The following is a 22,522-nucleotide window of genomic DNA, read 5'->3' as shown; positions in this document are numbered from 1 at the left end:
AAAAAATTATGTTAAATATGATGTGTTAAATAGATATTCATAAGACATGTGTTTTTCAATTGTTATTTTATTTTAAACATTTGTTAAGTTTACATATTGCAATAATTATCATATTAAATACTCATACCTACATAATTGCTATTCACAAATAAAGAACTTATTTTAATTTAATATTTGTTACTTTACACCTAATAACTAAAAAACATGATATTATTAAACATTTTAACTTTTAAGTGAGATATTAGCACTTATTTATATTTATATTAATTATAAATACATTTATTAACACAAATACATGAATAATAATTCATTCAATAATAAATAATAACTTAATTATGTAGTACATAATAACATCATTACTATTTTTAATGTTGATTTGAATTGAACCAATTTTTATAGTACTAATATGAGTGCTAAGTGATAATTTTTTTTTAATGGCATGTGCAAAAAGAAAATTTGAAGTAAGTTATTATTATTTTTTATGTTACAAAATATTTAAGGTAGGTACTGCTTAGTTGACATTTTAATCATTGATAATAAAATTTTTAGTGACATCATCGCTTATTATATTCTTATCTGGGTGGATATGAATAGTAAAATATTAAAGGAATGACTAATATTTGTAATACCATCACAAATAAAAAACACCCATTTTACCAATTCAATATTGTACAATAACTCAATTCATTTATTTTTTTACTTTTATATACTTATATGAAAATTAAATAACAATATTTTAATAAAGAGGTAAATAATTATTTCAATCTTAAAGAAATTATTTTACTTAATTAAAAATGACGCATTTCTTAATTTTAAAAATATACAAATAAAATAAAACAAATATTCATGCTATATAATTATAATTATTTGATTATCTAACTGAATAATCATTAAGGAACTGTAGGATGAGTAAATTATTTAATTATTAAATAACTTATCTAATAGGTGTTCAACATAAAAACTGTAAGAACGTGTAATTTACTAATAGTGTATAAGTAGGATTTGGAGTTTCTTGCAAATGCTTTTTTAAAAAATAATTTTATTGAAAGATTATTTTCATATACCTATACAATTGCATTTTGTATCATACTGGTTCCAATAAAATAAACAAACTATGTATAAAACATAAATAATAAGAAAGTGGGCTAAAAATGCACATGAAAAAAAATGTAGTTATTAGGTAGCCTTCAATTTTTATCAATAAAGTTTAATTGCTAATTGTTAAAGCATTTTATCAACATTTATTAGCATTATCAACTAAAAAAAAAAATGTTATTTTAAATTTGTAATTTAAAATTTAAATACAATAAAAAATAGTTTAACTTATGTACCTATATAACTAGTTTAATTCATTAGAAGTCCATAATATTTCTTTTACCTAGGAACCATCTAATTAAACTAACAACCTTCTCAATGTATGACTACTATAAAAATATAAAATTTAACAATGATTATTTGATTAAAACATGTAAATTATAGTATTATAGATTATTAGAAATTAATGAAAAGTAATTTAACCGATTATAGACTAGTAATTAAATATGTACTATGATTAATTAGTACAAAATATTATATAATAACCAGCTAATTAGATAGTAATTACCTCGGTAATTATTAATTATACCCACTACAAAAAAAAAAATACTTAGGAAAAAGATAAGATATTTATCATTTTAATATTTAAATAATAATTTCATATTATTATAGGTATTATATTAATATATGAGGTCATATGGATAATTAGACATAAATGCTAGAAATGTAAATGGAGATAAGTAGTCTAACATGTAAGTATTCTACGGAGTATCCTATTATAATAGGTACCTAAGTATATTATTAATTATTGATACTATTAAAAAGTTATAACTTTGATTAAAACCATTAGTTATAAGTTTAGGTTGTATATTTAATAATTTAGATACTTACATATTAGTATTCATAAATTGTTCTATTTTTTATATTACCTAATATCAATATTATATGAATATGTAAGACTCGTGTAAAATAGTTACATATTATAATAAGAAAAATGAAATAAGATCAAAATGGAAAAATGTCTATAATAGGTTGTGCCTAACTCTTCATTAGGTAAACCTAATCTAAGTACCTAGTATTTTATATGTATAGACATGAGTAATAGGTTAAGTATACCTTGGTAGGTACATACAAATACTGATGAATAATAATTAGATATTACTGATCATAAAACAATACATGTACCTAACATAGCTGGTTAAATAGATGAGACCTAGATAATTTTAAATTACAATTTTTTTTTTAGTAGATTTAACATAATACCTGAACACTTAGATACCTAAACCAAAATTACTAATTTACTCCAAAGAATTTCATAAACTTCAAGACAAGGTGTATAAATTAAGTAAGTCCCTCATTAAGCTCATAGTTGTAATAATGAATCAAAGATAATCTGACAATAATTGTCAATATTAGTCGCAACAGAGAATCCATTAATTACAAGAAATTCTAACAAAAGCAGTAAGTTAATTAACAATGGATATCAATGGTTCCTAATTAAAGTGAACAAATTCTATTTAAATAGAACACAACACTTAAACATTATTATGCAGATTTTTAACTCATATCAGAACTAGCACATGATATCATCTGATTGTATATTATTATAAATTTCACGTGAAATTGTAGGCACTGCGCGCGTTTGTCAGTCATTACTCATTACACATAATCAAGTAGCCCGGACACTATTGGTAGTATTTCGATTACTCCCCCCCTCGTTCTAAGTCAAAGAAAATCGAGTCTTTTTTGCAGCAGGTGTCTATAAACAGACGAGTTGTACAGGTCGGCAATTAGGAGGTACTCGTGTCGGTGTTGGGCAAGTATGTACTTACGGCTCATCGAGTTGAGGTGCGAATTTGAGCACTCTGTTGAGGAACTGTTTGTCCCTGCAAAAGAAGGACGGCTTCTGAGGTTGGCTGGACACGTTGAGCATGCGAAACACGACGATGATGAAAACCGCGATGGCAGTCAAAACGGCCACAGACATGTTCAGCGCACCGCTGTCGTTCGTTCACCTGGGCTCGGCTGTGATCAGTGGTTGTGGTGACGTTGTCGTCGGCGGGAGCAGAGCGACATGGAGAGGATCTCACGTCGGTGAAACACGGAGCTGCTGAAGCCCGTCGGATCGCGGTCAAGTGCGTCTTCCGAAAAGCGGTGTTCGCGACGTGCGGGCGGGCGGGTGATCGGCAGTGGTCGTTCTGAGCAGCCCTCGCGACACGGACACGGGTCGGTCCTCTGTGTCGACGACGGTGAATACACAATAATGGCCAATAGTGTGTGGAAAAATATTAAGTCCGATGGGTATTTTGGGCGGGAAAAGTCGATAGAAGGTAAAGTGGGTACCGCCTACGGTGTGCGGGCGACGTGAATTATTCAAAAGTTTGCGGAACGTACACGACGGACGCACACGGCAAACACGCACGAACACGACACACACACACACGCGCGCGCGCGCGCTATCACACACACACACACACGCTCTTTGCACTATATAGTCACCACCGGTCGGCGGTCGGTCGGCGCGCGCGTCCTCGTTTTACGTGATGCACACACGCCGCCGCCGTACTGTTCGGTTTTTTTTCGACTGTTTGATCTCTCAGTCTCTCTCCGATTGATCAAATACTCTGCTGCAGAGTCGTGCACTTTGTATTATTTCAATGTAATATGAACGCACACGTTATATAGAATATATTATATTATCTGTATACATATATATATATGTATAATAATACCGTGTCGGAGAGCGATAAAGTCGAAGGAGATAACCGGCGTGGTCGTTATCAATTATGTATTATACGCTGATAGTACATAACGATATTATAATAATAATACCTATAATATAAAATATACGGGACGACGGGGTATAGTCGTGTGTGTGTGTGTATGCGTGCGCGCGTGTTCGTAAGAATAATATTCGCAAAACACACAATAATGATATTATTATTATTTTCGAGTCGATAACGCGCGAGAGATAGCAGTCGTCGTTTTTGCGGTGGGGCGTGGCGGGGTCACGCGAATTTTGGACTGACGCGCCCGCCGCCGCCGGTGTGCGAACGCCGAATCCGCTGGAAAACGTCGAAAGAATAATGTCATTAGTCATTCCGATTACCTACATTTTTTGAACATAAAAATAATAATAATATGTATGAAGCACTCAATGTCGGCGCGTTATTGACGACGGACGAACGGCCGTCAGCCGACCGACCGAACGCCGAAAACACCGACCCAGTGGCGGGAGGTCGAGGTTTACGCCGTTCCATTCGAATATTAATATATTTATCATTGATATTATAATAATATTGTTCATGATTTATTTTAATCTATGACCAAATCGTCATCGCAGTTTTCCTCCGAAAAAAATACGTTTATTATGTCTATGGTTTCTCCACCGGGAGACTATTTTATACGCCGGCTAGATAGCGCTACCGCACCCTTCCGCTCGGCGCATTTCAATGCCGATTATTTTCTTCTTTTATTTTATTTTTTTCCCCCCCATTCGTGCGTTTTCATTATTCAAACTTTTTCTCTCCTCCGCGGCCGTCGCGCAAAACCCTATTGCGTGGCGTTTTCGATACGCGCATTATATCGATTTTATTTCGTACACATGCACGCGCACACTCGCACCACAATATACATATTAGACGTAGTACGTACCTATAGATACCGACAAACGCGTGCGCACCGATGTACTATTATATTCTATTACGTTATATTATCCGTGTGCTATACCGTTCGACTGTCTGAGTAATGGCACCTACTGCGAAATACGAACAACGGTGTCGTGCATAGTATAGGCTTAATGGAGAACGCCGCGGGAAACCTGTAGGCTGTAGGTCTTGCGGGTACAGGCTACCTACAAATTATAATATATTCCGAGTGTACTGTGCTGTTTGAGTGCAGTGCTGCAGTAGGAAATGCACTCGAAAGTTGTTACGACGCGATCGTGGGCAATTTGAATAGAATAATCATCATCACGCTGTATTATTTTCGATTATATTATTATTCCGACGTTCTCGTATTTCCATCCCACGTGATATAATAAACACATAACACGTCAAAACAAAACAAAGATAATTCTGCTTCAGAATTTGAAAATATCAAAGATGTATGTTGTCGTTTAAAAAATTAAAAGACTTAAAAAATATTTTCAAAAACTTTAATAGATTTTGAAATAACGAGTGTTGTTTGACAAAATAATCGACCAATAAAATATTATTGTGGATAACATCAACATAATATCACAAGCCCATAATGTAATATGTAATTTACAGTGGTTCTCCAAAGTTGACGTAATTTCCTCGGTTATTCAATTTTTATATCGAATTTATTAGGTATCATCATACAATAGTAGGTAATACTATGTTAACCATCGTTAAATTGAAACATTTTTTCCACGACGAATTAATTTATTTGATCATTATGACCGAGATAATGTTTGCAATATTTTTAAACAAATCGGACAGAAACACGTCATCCATCGTCCATATTTTTACTTATAATCGTAGAATATAATATATGTTATACGTAGTAATGTATATTAAATATTATGTTATTTGTCTTTAGGAAACCTTCAAAATTAAAATAGGTATATTGGTGGGAATAATCCTACACAAAAAATATACGATTCCAACGAATCTATACAAATACATTCACTCGATTAGGACCATGTACAGCTAGTAACTATATATACAAACATTTAAACTAGGTGTCTACTATACATATGACATTGATTTTTACGTATTGTTATTATTGCTTTAAGTACTAATTACTAAATCAATAAAATCACTAATCGTTTTAACTAGAATCCCACGTATCCATAACGGTATAACGTAATTTATGTAAGAAAATAAAAACATAGAAATGTACAAATAAAATCTCAAATCATTTCCTCGGTTAGGTATTAGGTATACTGTATTATACTATTATCGGCGATAAAATTAGCTACCACCTAGTTAATATAATATATATTAAGAGGCTTATCGGACTAACCACCCACTGACGATAATCCTTGTATTAACGATTTTACATAGAAAGTAGGTTGTCAGCATAAACAATATTATTTAAGTACCTAGGTATATGTTTACCTACTTTAAGTAATTATTTACTATATATTTAGGTAGTGTATAAGGTCAATTATGGTTTCAAAACATTGATCGCGATTATGGATTTTTGTATATGAATATTTAAATGTTTGTCTGCATTTTACGTCATCATTGTGGCACTAAAAATAATCATGATATTATTGATATTATATATTTATATGAATAATTAATATATTTTCAACATCGTTTTTGAAACAGTAAAAAACACTAAAATAAAACAAGGCAAACAGGTTGATATTTAATTCAATAGGTAATAATATTTAGGTCGAAATAAATAATAAATTGTTGATAGATATAGTATAGGTATTTTATGTTCTATATTACATGGATAATGGAATAATACATTTTTTTCTCATAATTCGCTGTAATAGGTAGTAGGCACATATAATGGAGATTAATACAATATATCAACTGTATAGGTATGTAGTGGCAGTGGCGTAATTGTGGGGGGGGGCACTTGCCACCTGAAATATTTTGAGGGATAAAGATATATATTTTAACCAGGGGAAGGGGTGTCAGGGTTTTGATAATATTAAATATATTATATTGCCCTATAGATGTTTTTCCAATTACACCACTGTGTAGAGGGAACATATATACTAGAATTGTTGTAGTCTATGGATATACGAATATTTATAAGATATATTTTTAATATAATGATAGCTTCTTATCACTTGGTTTATTAAAATATTATCTAACAGAAACACGAGACATAATTCACCTAAATTGTATACAACAACTATAAAAATTAATAATACTCTTACATAAATAATAGACTAAGAAAACATAATGGTTTATAGGTAGGTAATCATAATTTAGAAAAATTTTAAATTATATTCATTCTAATTCTAACCTTTCCGTGATAATGATTTAGGATATCTTAATAAACCAATTTCATTCGTGGTAATTATACCTATAATTTACTTACTGCAAGTAACTGTAAATTAAATTATAATATATTATATAATATGATATTGATTAGATGACCAGAAAACGAATTACCGAACTTAATTATTATACAATTATAATATTATATCAACAAATTGATGGGTAGCTTTAATAATTAATAGTCATTAACCACGGTAATTGACATATTATATTATGCGTATCACGTTTACACAACCGTAAATAATGTATAATATTTTTCTTAAACCGACGCCGTCACCGCCAGTCGCATTAGTTTATCATAATATTAGAGTACTGAGTAAGTATATAATTGTTATATATATTAATATGCCGGCACCGACATAATTAATAATTAATTTGATATATTACAATATTAGAATAGTGACTAAGTTAAATCGACTTTAGTTTTGCGTATAATACGTATGTAACAGCAGCGTGGGGGTGGCCAAATGCCAAAATAATGCTTAAACGGTATTTTAATCGCGTAGGAAGCTATAAATTATTTATCAGTGTTGTGTATTTATCTCATATTATTATCTATACCGAGTATGTATAATCCATCCATCAAAACAGATCGTTTTATTATTTTAGGCCAAATGCAACGTATGACCTTACAACAATAAACCTATAGCTGTGACAGACTTGTTGACTTATCAATACGTTTTAACATAGGTTGTGTGTGTATAATGTAATGAATAGGTATACTTAAAATTCATCACTTGTTTGAATTGTATATTTTAATATATTCGCTTAAAATGGCTTGACATTTTACCGCATGTGTTTAGATTATTACATTTTTAAAAATGACCATTATAGTTACCAGGAGAAAAGTTTCGTGTTAAACTTTTTTTATGCCTTTATTTCTATATAATACAGTTCTTATACCTAGACGTCTTTCAGAATGGGGATTTTTAATTTTTTTTTTTTTTAAATACAACTAATACACACTATTAAAATTTGATAAGATCAAGAAAATTATTGTTGGTAATTTATAGAGAGCAAAATAGTATTAATATAATATTATAACTAAACAAACATTTTAATTATATTTGATAAAAATTAAAATTGATACCTAATAATATTATTGACAAAATAATTTTATGACTTAAAAAAATTTCAATGAAAATCAAACTTTAAATATGATTATAAAACTTTTTGGCAGCCATATTCAAAATTAAATTAATATATATATATATTATATAATAGGTAATTCACTAAAAAGTTATTAGACTTTCATTAAAACAAAAAAATTCGTTTTAACGTAAGTGATTCTTGCATATTCAACTACCAACCATGATGGGAGTTATTTAATATTTTATCTTCTGATTTCTGAACATAATAGTTTATTCTTTACCAAATATGTAAAAATTGTTGATCACAAAAACGACAAAAACAAAACTATCACGCTTAAATCGGATTATAAAAAACATTGATATAATATGTACATTTTACATGAGAACATTTATACCATTAAAAAGTAGGAGAATATGGATCTAACCCCTTAATTTGTAATGTCCTTAGGTAGGTATCGCGTGAATGGAATTGTGGAAAAGTAAATAACCTTACATTATTTTAATGGCAGATCTTAAACCTTGAATCATTCATGTGAGTATCAACATTACTGACTATCCATAGTTATTAAAATTTTGTTTCAATTGAAATATATTTACCTATATGTTAATTGATTTGATTTTTACCTGCTTTTTACATTTTAGTCAAATATATTATATAACAATAACCTAACATTTAGTAATAAGGGTATGAGGACGCTACATATGCATGTGTTATCTTTGTCTTGCGCATGAATAACATAGCAAAAACTGCAGTTTATAGAACCACGCAGGATGTAGAGATAGTTAAGACTCTAAATTTATATACAATATAGTTAAGAACATTATCGGTGAAATATCGTTTTTATTTATATCACTTATACGAAAAAAGTTCTTATTGTTTAAATATTTTTAAACTTGAATAACTTTTTTGTAGTTTTGATATCAAAAAAAATAAAAACTATTTTTCATAACCAAATTTCTTCTTTTTATGTGGTGAAAATTTCGTTTTTCAGTTATGATTGTATAGTCTTCTTGGTTCTTTCCCGCGCGAAACAGTTTTTATGTTTACATTTGTAAGACGGAGACAACACATGTAGGTAACGTCTTCTTAAATAATATACTTTTTATACAAGAAATAATTTATAATTTAATATTAAATCGCTTGGTGACGTATGGGAATTATTTAAAACAATAATTTTAATCATTTAATACCAATTTAATTAGGTACACATTTCATTTAACTTTATATAACTCTCATCGATTTCAAATAATTTGTAAATATAATAATTAGGGAACGGATTTAAATGCAAATTGCATTTTTTTCCCGAAAACATTATTTTTCAAGCACAAATTAAAGCAACAATTCATTTTATACATCAAGAAATTAAAAAATATAACTTTTATTTTGCATTTTTTGTCATTTTTAGTGCATTTTTGTAAAAGAAATGATAAAATTTGACAAAAATTAAGCAGCACCTGATTATACAGTGCTATTATGAAACACAAGGTAAAAGTATAACGAATGTATCTATTTAAATTGTATATTCATTTTTTTGAAATAATTTTTAGAGTAAAAATAAAATAGGAGAACTAAAAAATGATGATAATGATACGAATAATTAATACCCAAGAATAAAAATTTATACAATCAAACAAATTTTTTCAATGTTAAGAATAATTTTTTTTAATGCATTAAATCATATTTTTTTAAGGCATTTTTCTTGTTTTTAAGAGCATTTAAATCTGTTCCCTAATAATAATCTACCTAATATACTACCTAGGATATTGATAAGATTATTCCTTTATAAGAATTTTTAATCTTGAGATAATACCTAATGAATTTAATGTTTTATTTAGTATTAAGTTGGAAGTTAAACCATTTATGTCACAAATACTGGAATATGCGTGTTTTATAATATTATTTCTTTTAATAAAATTTTTATTCTATAAAATTCTATCTTATAATGTTAAATAATTCTAATATAATTACTGTCTATATAAATTTGTATTATTTACTAGAATGACAAATAACAATAGTCGCTGATATTCATTTTAACAACGCTATATTTTGGTTGTAATATATAAAGCAATAATATGGATATTATTTATACAATGATTCGTGCAGTGTTTAAACAGCTTAAGTAACATAACACCAATGAACAAATACATGACGTCGCGTTGTCTGATAGACCAAATTGTATGTGAATGTAAAATATTTTTGTCACAAAATATATTTGCCAATTTTTAGTGATGAAATATGTCATATTTTTTTTTATTTTATACGTTTTAAAACATCTTGTTATGTTATAGTGAGTACGTTTAGCGCATATTCGTGATTAATACCTTAACTAATAACTACGAATAATTTACGTGTGAATATTTATCTTCTTCGGCTTGGTTTTTATTACCATGACACATATTAGTTGGCAATAATTATTACAAATATCATGTAGTGCGTAAAAGGGGTCATAACACAAGCGCAAGAACACTTTATAAAAAGTGTGAAGCATCATGAGTGACGTTCATTTAGAAGATTTGTTCTACGAGTGTGATCGAAATGGCGAAGGGAAAATTGGCCCAGAAGAATTTCAAGAATTATGCGCCAAATTTGATATTGAACCCAGCGATTCGGATGTGATATTTTCAGATTTGGATCGTGACGGTGACGGACAAATATGCCTAGAGGACTTTGCGTGGGGATTTCGTGATTTTTTATCTCCTGATAAACAAGACAAACCCACCGAATATATGCCTCGTGGGCATTTGGAAAAGAGGAATTCACAAGCCTGGGCAAATTTTGTAGCTGTTATTGGAGAGCCAGCTTTAAAGAAATTATTCCATACAAGGTATTTATAGCTTATATCAAATTGATTAATATTCATCATCGTTACATTATAATATTATATAATATGTCTATACAGTATACATACATCACATACTTTTATTTAATTTGGGAATTCCTAATTCTAAAATATACGTAATATACACTGTGTCACTGTATAATTGTAAAATAGGTACATGTATGGTATATACTTACATACATGTGTGATGTGTATATTGTATAAATATGTATTATTATTTTGTTAACTTTAATTAAAAATGAACACTAATTTAATATGTTAATTCTATTAAAATCAAAGTTTAAAAATACTAGACTGGTTTCTTAACAGTTAACATTGCAGAATATATTAAAATATATTAAATTAGTTAAATCAAAAGTTACTTTTTCATCACGTTAATTTTTATTATATCAGGTTTGTATATATTATATCATGATAGTAGACTAATACTGCAATATTTTTATCACAATGCAATTAAATGATCAAAATAAAATTTAATAACCCATTAACCCAAAAATAACGTTTTTATAATTATAATAATATTTTAAGCCTAATATTATTATATTATTTTTTGTTATTATAAATTATAGCAAGTTATTTAATAATTTACGTAAAACGATAAAATACTTATTTCAAAACGTAAAAGAAAAAAAAACTTTTTACTTAACTTTTTTTCAGTCTTGGACATTTTATTTAAACAATATGTTATCTTCTATTTTTATGTACAATACATATACGCGATTACGGGGACTAGAACCTTAACGATTTTTTGTCAAGACTTAATAACAATTTAGTTAATCTTAAAGTTATCAGTCCATAGGTATTTAAAATATATAAAAATCGTATTTTCACTTAAAGCTTAAAAAGTATAATTTCAATATCTAATTTATGTTAAATAATTCCAAAAAAGATGCATATACATTGATATACCTAACTTTTTTACAAATTAATTCTTTGATATTCAACGCAACATTGTCAAATTTTTAAGCAGAGTAAATAAACTTTTATGGAAATCTATCCTACACTAAAAGTCATTTTACTAAAATAAGTAACTAGTCTAAAGTCAGATACTTTCAAAAAAAATATGAAAACTCGTATTTATTAAATTCCGATTAAATTAATTATTTATGGGTCAGAGACATTTTGTTTTGTTAGTAAAAATTGATGAAAATTTAATATCTGTGTTTGAATGAAAGGTAATAAAGTAAAAAATATGATGGATAATACTAAGAAAAATAATAAACCGAAAGGACTGTATTAAAGTCTAAATATTGTGGAATGCATTAATAAGAAAAGACTAATACGAAGGTGTGAAAAGCATGGCATAAAGAAGGATTTTTGCTGAGAATAGTGCAACACCAAGAAAAGGTCATTTGGAAGGCTAAGATTAAAATTGGAAGATAGGGTAAAAGAAGTATAGAAAAAGCTAAGCCAGGAGTTGATTGAAAGGATATATCATTAGCTAGTGAAATTTAAAGATAAATATGTTTGACAGTTTTGTATAATAACAATAACCTAAATCATAAAATAACTATACTAAGTATGTAGATAACTTTGTATTAAGCCTCAGTATAATAGCTAAAACCATTGCAATTTTTTTAATCCATCAATATATTTTCTTGTATCTTTGTTTTTGCAATCATTGTTGTATTTGTTTAACTAAATTTTATTTTTATTATGTGTAGTTTATTTTTTAAGCCATTTATTGTAGCACTTTTGCCGATCTCGCGTTTTTTACTTGGTCATCTGCAAATTCGAAAGCTTTAATTTTAGTTCTGTTTATTCTGACTTAATTTGCTCACCTTTATAACTCCTTCTATCGTTCTTAAATGTTATATATCAAATTGGATAAGTAAAAGCATTTAGCCATTCTATAGACTCTTTTCTTAATTTCTACAGAAATATTACCGATAATCGTAATTATAGTTTTTCAGTTTTCATATGGAAAATTTATTTATGTATTTAAATATAGCCTTTCAGGTAATTGTCTTTGTTTTAATATCTGGAACTTTTTATCCTGGATAATTCTATAGAAAACTTATTCATAATTATAAAATATATTAATAGTATTCTGTTCCAATCTATTATATTATTGACACTATTCATATGTGTGACGCACTCCACACGTTCATTTTATTTGATAATGAAATCATGTTGTATGTAATATATTTTAGTCATTTTCCTGAATTTAATATATTCTACTAGTTAAAACATATATTGAGCTAAAGTTTTCTCAGCTTCTTTTAATGACTGAATTAGTAACCTATCTACATCTAAAATCTAGATCTTTTAGGGTGGATTCGTTTTTAAATCTTTATCAAAATTTGTAACTAGGTACCTACTTAGTTAATTTACTAATTTAATTGGGTCTTTACTGTTGTTAAATGATAATTCACACCGAACCTGAGGCCTATACATATGCGAGATATTACAAGGTATTTGTACCGATCTGTTAAATTTAATATATACTTTTTAAAGTAGGTATGAAAAATTAAATAACTAATTAATCTAATTAATAATTCAAACGTATTGATAATATTGTATATTTAGTAAAATATTTTAAAGCCTTAAAGGTATACATTTATTTACTACTAAATGATGTATAAAATTATACAAGTTTAGAATTCTTTGATCAAATAATGTTTCTATTATTTTTTTTCTTTGCATATTATTATGCCATTTACTCATATATATTTTCAGTGGGAAAAAGTTAGCAGATTTGTACATGGAAATTCAGAATTGTAGTCCATCATCAGAACTAATAACACATTTTGAAGGAGCTTTGAGTTCATTAATGGAAGATGTTAAACGATTACACGAAGATAATGAAAAACTTGAAAACATGTTTAACCGGTATAATGCATAAGTATTAAGTATAATACAAAAATGTATAATGTTTATATAATTTTCAATGTAAAATTCTTACAATTTAGTTAAAATATTTGTTTTGTTTATTTTTTCAGTGAGCGTCAAACACATCTTACAAGACTGCGAGGCTTAGAAGAAGAAATAGATGCGCAAGTTGCAAAAGTTGAAGCTCAGGCTAGAGACGAAGCAAGAGAACAATTTGAATTTGAAAAAAAAGAATTGATGAAAAAAATGGAAGCCGAAACGATAGAGTTAAAAACACATTTGAAATTGTTTCAAAAGGTTCACAGTATATATTATTAATACTTTCTGGTTCATGTCTAATACATTTGAATTTTATAAAGGTAAACACTGTATTAAGTCAAAAAAAAGTAGATAAAAACGATATGGACGAGACCATAGAAGAATCAAGAGAATTGAGACGTAAATTAATAGATACTCAAACTAATTTGGCAGTGGTTCGTTCAGAAATGGAAAAACTTAGATCTGAATATGAAATTAAATGCGAGGAGTTTAACAACAAGTACGTAACTTGTTTCGATTTTATAAATCATATCATTAGTATAATATAAATATATTTTAAATATTATTAGAATACAAGTAAATATCGATCCTTTGGAAGAACAAAGTGGAGCGCAATATACTATAAAACGATTAATGGATGATATTGGTAATTTCAGAATCATTAATATTATCTACCATAGGTACATTTAAACAATGTATTTTATAATTTTAGAAGGTGCAACGCACTTTTTTTTTTTGTAATATTTCAGACAGCGGACGGTCTACTCTTATGGAATCAAATAATTATTATCAAAGGGATCTACAAGATGAACTCTCAAATGCATCTTCAATCAACGCACCTTACCATTCAGCAAAAACGGTAATTAAAAATAATTTGTAGTTAAAACCGTTAAACGTAAAACTATTAATATGCTTAATCAATTCAATAAATAATAACCAATAACTGTATTACTTCATTAAAACAAAAATGATAATATTTTCTTATGTTCTTAGGTACCTTTAACCTCTTAATATAAATTGTTAGATATATTGTTTTTATAAAACATTGAACATGAAATATTTTTAAGCAAATATCGCTTATAATGCTCATATTATAGGTATTAGTAAATTAATTAGCAATAATTAGCATTAATTTTAAACATTGTATTAGACATTTTATTAGGAATCATAAAACTACTTTATAAATTTGATTAATTTATTTATTTTCAAAATCTATCAAAAAAAATAATTTAGAAAATTTGGTTAATATGATGCACTAAGAGCAAAGTGTTATAAAAGTTAAAAAGTTTTAAATGTGATTAACAGTTTAGTATGTGCCTTTTACTTATTAAATTAGTAATTTTTTTAAGCTAAGGGAATTTAATAAAGTAACGAATTATATAAATTGTTATTTATTTAACTTAAAATATAATAAAATGGAAATAAATAAAATTAGTTGATACTGGAAAAAATATTCAATAAATAGTGATTCTTATATTGTTAAATGTTAAATTAAAAAATTAAAACAACAAGATTTTTATCGCTTACAAATTGATATTTAAGTAAATATATCAAATAACGTTTTAATATATCTTTTCTAGAAATAGTTCTAGTTGGAACTTTTTTAAGTGGTAGGATTAAAGGTTAAAAATTCATAGAAGTTCTTTTATTAATTGATATAAACAAAAGAAATATAAGGAAAAATGGGAATTTGTATGCAAAATAAGTTTTCTACAAAACTGATTTTATAATTTTATTGTAATTAAAAAACAAACAACCATAGATACTTAATTAATTTTTTTTAAATATTAATCAAAAATGTATGCTTTGTCAAAAATCTTGAACAATTTAATACAAGGCTTAATATTTATATTTAAAAAAAAAAAATGTTAATCGAAAATCTACAATAATTTTTTCAGTATTTGAAGTAAAAATCTAGATAAAATTCATCAAAAGTTAAAAATTCATAGCATTTTACATACCTATGGTTTGAATATGAAATACAAGGTTCTATATAAGTTTTTCTTACAATAAAATAAAGTAAGTTAGCATAATTTCACAAATATTTTTGAAAGAGCCTGAAATTTACATTTTTAAATTAAAAAAATAATTATTTTATGAGTAAACAAACGAAATATCTTTGAACTATTAAGTTTTTTTGTTGTAATTCAAAAACTATTTTTCATAAAAATTTGAAACATTCCATTGTTACTTAAATTACCAATTCCTGTACTCAATCAATTAGGTAGGTATTTGAAATGTTTGAATAATTTTTTTAATGTAGTAACTAAAATGTTTAGGTTCAGTAAAAAACTTTAAAATTGTATACAATACCCCATATAAGTTTTCCTTATAGCAATTTAAGAATATTAAAAAAAACAACAGCATGATTTTTTTATAAAGCTTGAAGTTAGTATTTTAACAAAATTATAAAAATTTATAATTTTTTTTATTGCTAATTCTCATAACTCAAAAATCATAAAAATAAACCAACACATTTTTTATATACATGCATATAGAGATTAGGAGTTCAAATGTTGACAAAATCGAATATTTAAATGAAGAATAACGATTTTAATTGTTTTATTTTTGCAAAAATTTTATTTATGGGGACTTAAAACTTTTACACATAATATTATATTTTACTGAATATAGATACACTATGACATTTTCAAAAAATTTAGGTCATTATCAAATTATATTGCATTAAACATTAAACCAAATTCTTATTTACAACCGTTCAACGATAAGTCGGTATTAACTTAAAAGTTACTATTAAAAATGTGTGATATTTTTGTTTATTTGATATTTAGTGTGTATTATACTATATAACAGGGGCGGCCAAACGGTCGATCGCGGACAATTTCAAAGTCGATCATGTTAGAATTTATTTTAGGGCCACGCACACAAATATTTATTGAGGTTGTAGTATTATTTTATTATTTTTAGTAATTAGTTTATAATACTTGTTGTATGTTTATATAAACTTTATAGCAAGTATGTTTCTTAATAATTATAGTTATTCAATAATAAAACAATTTTCTATGAAAGTTGATCCTCAAGACCTCAAAAGTGAAGTATATTTTTAATAGACCGTAACCAAATAAAGTTTGGTCACACATGCTATATAATCTATAGTCTATACATACTATTTATCTGTTTCCGTGTACTTTATTACACGTACAAATTCCAATTGTGAGATTACTAATGACTCAAATATTAAACAATTTAGGAAAATAATATTTTTTATTTATTTTGGGTTTTAATCAAAAATAAAAACTAAAAACAAAAAAATATTACTAATTAGATTAATATAAGCTATACCTAAAACATTAATTTGTTTAAAATATCACCAAATTAGCTTATTTTATGAAAGATTAAATTAGGTTAAAATATAATATAATTAAATAGTAATAACAGTGCATCATCAAAATTAAATTTCTTTATAATATACTATATAAGACATATAAGTTGTCCTTAACTAATATACATTTATTATGTATTTAAGTTGTTTTTCGTTAGTACCGTACTAATCATAAGTGGTATCCTAGGGCAATTATATTTGGCACCCCTAATTATAGGTGGATACTGGGGGGGGGCTTTAGGGGCTTTTTTGCTACCTATTAAAATATTACTACTTTTGCCACGCTGGGGCACTTACTCTAATTACCCCCACCATTGCGCGGCTCTGTATAAGGTATGTATCGTATACCTAACAACTAAAAGCATATAAATAATGTAACTGGAGATTTTATACTTAATAGTCGTCATTGTTTATTATATTTATATTAATACAACAATCGTTTTCAGATAGAATTTGAGGAAATGAGTTTATCCGGTCGTGATTCACATAATATGATGCATTATCATACACCAGCTAGTGCAATGAGTATTAGTAGTTATGATATGATGGGTGGTGATCCAGAAAGAACATATAAAATTGTATTTGCCGGTGACGCAGCTGTTGGAAAAACGTGTTTCATACACCGTTTTTGTAAAGGCACATTCTCTACAAAACTTGGATCTACTTTAGGTATCAATAAAGTATCATTAAAATAATTCTTATAATCTAAAAAAAGAATAATAATAATAATCAAAAGAATATAACTAATAGGTACATAATTGACAATTTTGTTCTATGAATACGTCTTATGGGAGAGCTTTAAAAATGTAATGCAGCATTATTCGTATTAATTATAGATAAACAATTTAAACGGGTAATTTTTGATTGGATAATATTAATCATTGTTTTCAAATTTGATTTTACAGGTGTTGATTTTCAAGTGAAAACAATCAGAGTTGATGATAGAAATGTAGCCTTACAGTTATGGGATACAGCTGGTAAAGTTTTAAAAGACAAACTCTTTGAATAAAATTAACTTTGAACATTATTACTTCTCAAAATATAATATATAGAGAACACAAATATTTTTACAACATACAATTTTTTCACGATACGCTTGACAATCAATAAATTAGTTCTTCCAAATTAACTTTCAAAAAAAAAAACTTGGTACACCATTAGTAAACTAATATTTTTGCAGTTTGGTATTACACTAAAACATATAAATACATAATGTATAATAATATTTATACTAATCATATTAAAGACTGTTGAGTAAATGTTATTTGAAATATTTAAAAAATTTATTAATTTAAACTAAAGTTACATGCATTTTTTTATAAAAAAAAAAATACAACATTAGTATTATAACAAATTACATTTTTTTCATAAAGTTATTTGAAAATTGTATAACTGATTAATCATTACAAATGTAATCAAGTTACGTAATTTTGATTCGTGTAACTATCATGTTTTTGATGTTAGTCTCGGCTGATATATATGTATATAAAAAATGTAAGAAAACTCGAGTTCTGATATAATATAGTATAGCGTTCAATATTTTGAGAGTAATTAAAATATTTTAATTAATTTTTTATATCCCTATCTAATTTTCGTGTTTAAATATTTATCTTGACTTTTGAGAGACCTTGAGTTCCCTGCAGTCGACCAATGAATAATCAATGAATATTAACATTGTGAATATATACTATACTATAAACACACTATAACACAATTATATTAATATATAGAGTATTCTAATACTCTAAAAAAATGTATTATGATCGTAATAATACTCGCAAAGAATGACAATAAAACATTTTTTATTTAATTTAATTCAAATATTGAAAGACATTTAATTATTCTATTAAAAAAAAAATTCTATGGATTTTGTCTTACAGTTCCGACTGTATTATTCGTTCTAAGCATACAAAATATAAAATTAAGATATTAAGTTGAACTCTATTTTATATCTGTTAAATTTACTCTAACAATTTTCTTTAGTGAATGAACTTTATTTAAACCAATAAAATAATCTGAAAATATTAAAAAATGCTCTAAGAATCATAAAACATTAAAAATTAAAAATTTAACTTTTACTTATAAATATCTGTTACATGAATCAAATAATGTACTTAGAGTCCTCCAATGGAGTGTATCTATTGTTCTAGAGGAACGAAATGCACTTTGGATTAAAATCTGAGCTACTATATCTACATATTATTAATAGTATTTATTCAAATAAGTATATTTATTGAAAAACCCATACTTTAGAAGTAATAATATGGTTAGATTTTAAAATTTTAAAATATTTAACCATTGTGTTATGCATAATTTGAAAACATTTGAATACTTTTATAATATAGAAAGTTTTAAATAACTCATAATAACAATTTAAAAGTTTTTAATAAATATAATACTGTATTATTTGAAACTTCTATTTATGTTTATGATTTATATATTAAATTATAATTGCGATATTTGAATAATTCAATAATAATAATAGTCTATTATTGAAACAAACGTTATAGCATATAATTATTATTACTAATATGTATTAAGCTTCAATAGAAATTGCATTTTTTATAATTAAAATTGTTTTAACAAAACGTACAAATTTTACAATAATTATATCAAAAGAATAATGGTAAATTTTAAACATTGCATGTTGTTTAAAGGACAAGAAAGATTTCGTTCCATTACAAAAGCGTATTTTCGAAGAGCAGATGGAGTCATTTTACTTTATGATGTAACTAATGAAAGATCTTTTATCAATATTCGTCAATGGGTTTTATCGATTACGGTAAAAAAGATTATTTAATGAATGAATGACCATAGTTATAATATTCAATAGAGATAATTAAATTCACGTGTATCAATAAACAATTATTGTTAATAGTGTTGAATTAAAGATATTAGATTCATATTTGAATTAATGTATTTTTATTTAAATGAAGAAAAAATATAGTTATTTATTTTTAATATTTTTTTAAATCAATATTGCCTCAGCACCTAATAAATGTATTTAAATTATATAAAAACCAAAATTGTAACTAAACTAATTAAATAATAAATCATAGATATGATTCTAAGAAAACATTTTAAATTAAATGTTTAGTTTATTTATATCGTATTTTTTCTAAAGATAAAAAAACTCATTAGATGTTTTAAGCACGCTTCTTACAATTGATTATACTACTCAAAAGTAGTATCTATATATTTTTTTAGATTAAAAATCTGATGATGTTAATTAACTTAATTTTGTGAAAACTTTCGGTCTTTATACTAAAATGTTCAGAAGTAGAGAGGCCCCTTGAAAATAATTAAAATAAATATAATGTAATCAACAAGATTTTAGAACGGTATATGTTGTATACATTTTTAATTCAAAACTATTTTGTGTACTTAAAATATTTTTTTAAATATTTTATTTAAAAAATCATCTACTTACTCATGAGATCTTATAAAACACTTTTTTCTTTTTCCTTATTATAATTGAACAATGTTGGATAAATTAATCATGTTCAAATAATTAATTAGAAGTTAACTTGAAAATATTTATAATTTTATTCTTGTAGGATAAATCGATAATATAGAATATGTTCATGGCAAATAAGATTTTGCTTATTGCCAACTATAAATTTAGAAATAAATTTCTTTTTTAAATATAATTTTTTTTTTAAATTACTTACCTGAGAGTTGATCCAACTCAAAACTTTTCTAGGCATACTTTTTGAAGTAATATTTTTATCATGAAATTATTATTTAGACTTTTTATTGAGCTAGTTGTCAGTGTAAACTCTACATTTCCATTTGGGTGGTTTTTGAAAATAATAAAAAGAATTATCAGAGACGTTATTACAAAACAATAATAATTTTAGTAATGAGTATTTACCTTATAATAATAATAATTTTATTTCATAATTTCAACATATTTGTGTATAGGAAGTATCTGATAAACAGTTACCGATTTGTATTTGCGGTAACAAACTGGATTTAAGGCGCGAAGCAGAATTGCAAGGACTTACTTGCGTGCCCACAAATAATGGTGAACTTTTGGCTAAGGATTACGACGCGGCATTTTTCGAAACTAGTTCCAAACTAGGGACGAATATTAATAATGCATTGATTACACTATGCAGGTATGACTTTTTTTTATTGATTTCTTATACACAGTTGAATACTATAGAAATTAAAAAACTTTTATACACGTTGTGCTTACGTATATTTTAATCATTTAACAATATGATATGTGTATAAATAAATTATATGATTACTTTTAAACGTTTCGAATTGTTAATCACATATCCGGTAATGGTAAGAAATTGTCAATATTGAAGTATTTACTATTGTACGCACAATTACTAAATTGTCAACAAATTATTTTCAGAGAAATGTTGATTAGAGAAGATGTTGACATTCAAACGTCTGCTTTGTACATCGCAGAACAAAAACATAGATTAAACCCAGGTTGCTGTTGATAATAACAATATTCATTTAACTTAAACATTTATAATTATACTATTTAAATAATTAAACATAAACGTGCTATAAAATTATAATACTATATTTACAAAATATTTTGTTTGACATAATAATCGTAAAATCTAATAGAACCTAATAAAAATATGATATGATGTGGATTGAAACATGAGATATCTTAATATTACACGTATCTTTAAATATATATAAATGGAAATTTAGTTGAATAACAATAAAATTCGAACAAGAATAATGTTACAATTTCAAAATTAATTATTTTTAATAAAAATATATCATTGGAACGAAGTAATATTGAAAAAAATTAATACATTATACACAATGTATAATTGTACAAATACACAATATACAATGTATATTTTAATACAATAAGTAACGCTAGTTTCTTGCCGGGGTTAAAAAGAGGATGACATAAAGAGATTCAACCCTCTACAACTGACCATGCATAAAAGTTCTTTAAAAAATGTGTTAAAAAGGTACTTATGCTTGTACGCTCAAGCCTTGAAGTTAAATCAAAACATTTTCTCCGTTAAAATAATTACCAATTCGCTTTCAAAATAGTATCATTTTTGTTTGATAAAGATATTAGTTCACAGATGAGTACCTACTTAGTACTTGCAGGCTTAATTTCTTTTATCATCTCACTATTCCTTAAGTATAGTGTTATACCTACTTTTATTATATAATAATAAAAATATTAATTTAATTTAATTATGCCTATTAAATTGTTATTATATTTTATTTTATTGTTGTTTAGACACTAAGATAATACTAATAAATTATGATAATATGTAATAATATAAGTTCTAAAAAAATTAATGTACCTATTATTTAAAAAAAATATATAGATACTTATTGTTACTTATGATTAAA

The 22,522-nt window shown here is 26.1% G+C and overlaps 2 protein-coding genes across 2 annotated transcripts in view; one reads left to right on the top strand and one right to left on the bottom strand.

Annotated features, from left to right (window-relative positions):
- LOC132924183 (abhydrolase domain-containing protein 2) overlaps positions 1–3,887 on the bottom strand; it is a 14,051-nt gene extending 10,164 nt beyond the window's left edge. The window contains exon 1 of the mRNA XM_060988328.1: positions 2,868–3,887. Within this exon, the coding sequence (XP_060844311.1) occupies positions 2,868–3,022 (155 nt within the window). The 5' untranslated portion in view covers positions 3,023–3,887. The remainder of the gene's footprint in view (positions 1–2,867) is intronic.
- On the top strand, positions 385–22,522 carry LOC132924182 (ras and EF-hand domain-containing protein homolog). Its single transcript, XM_060988327.1, has 13 exons — positions 385–461; positions 8,565–8,648; positions 10,115–10,941; positions 13,636–13,788; positions 13,899–14,085; positions 14,148–14,326; positions 14,397–14,473; positions 14,577–14,686; positions 17,617–17,839; positions 18,076–18,147; positions 19,828–19,952; positions 21,095–21,291; positions 21,540–22,522. Exons 3-13 carry the CDS (start codon positions 10,607–10,609, stop codon positions 21,628–21,630), a joined length of 1,749 nt encoding a protein of 582 aa, XP_060844310.1. The 5' UTR covers positions 385–461; positions 8,565–8,648; positions 10,115–10,606; the 3' UTR covers positions 21,631–22,522.

The sequence above is a fragment of the Rhopalosiphum padi genome, chromosome 3 (assembly GCF_020882245.1).
Source record: "Rhopalosiphum padi isolate XX-2018 chromosome 3, ASM2088224v1, whole genome shotgun sequence".
NCBI lineage: Eukaryota > Metazoa > Arthropoda > Insecta > Hemiptera > Aphididae > Rhopalosiphum > Rhopalosiphum padi.
Note: the sequence above shows the minus strand (reverse complement) of the source record. Positions and strands in the feature narration are given on the sequence as shown.

Coding starts and splice junctions, on each gene's coding strand:
- LOC132924182 (XM_060988327.1), top strand. CDS start 10,607: ATGAGTGACGTTCATTTAGAAGATTTGTTCTACGAGTGTGATCGAAAT. Junction 14,474..14,576: donor ACGATTAATGGATGATATTG/GTAATTTCAGAA, acceptor GTAATATTTCAG/ACAGCGGACGGTCTACTCTT. Junction 14,687..17,616: donor CTTACCATTCAGCAAAAACG/GTAATTAAAAAT, acceptor AATCGTTTTCAG/ATAGAATTTGAGGAAATGAG.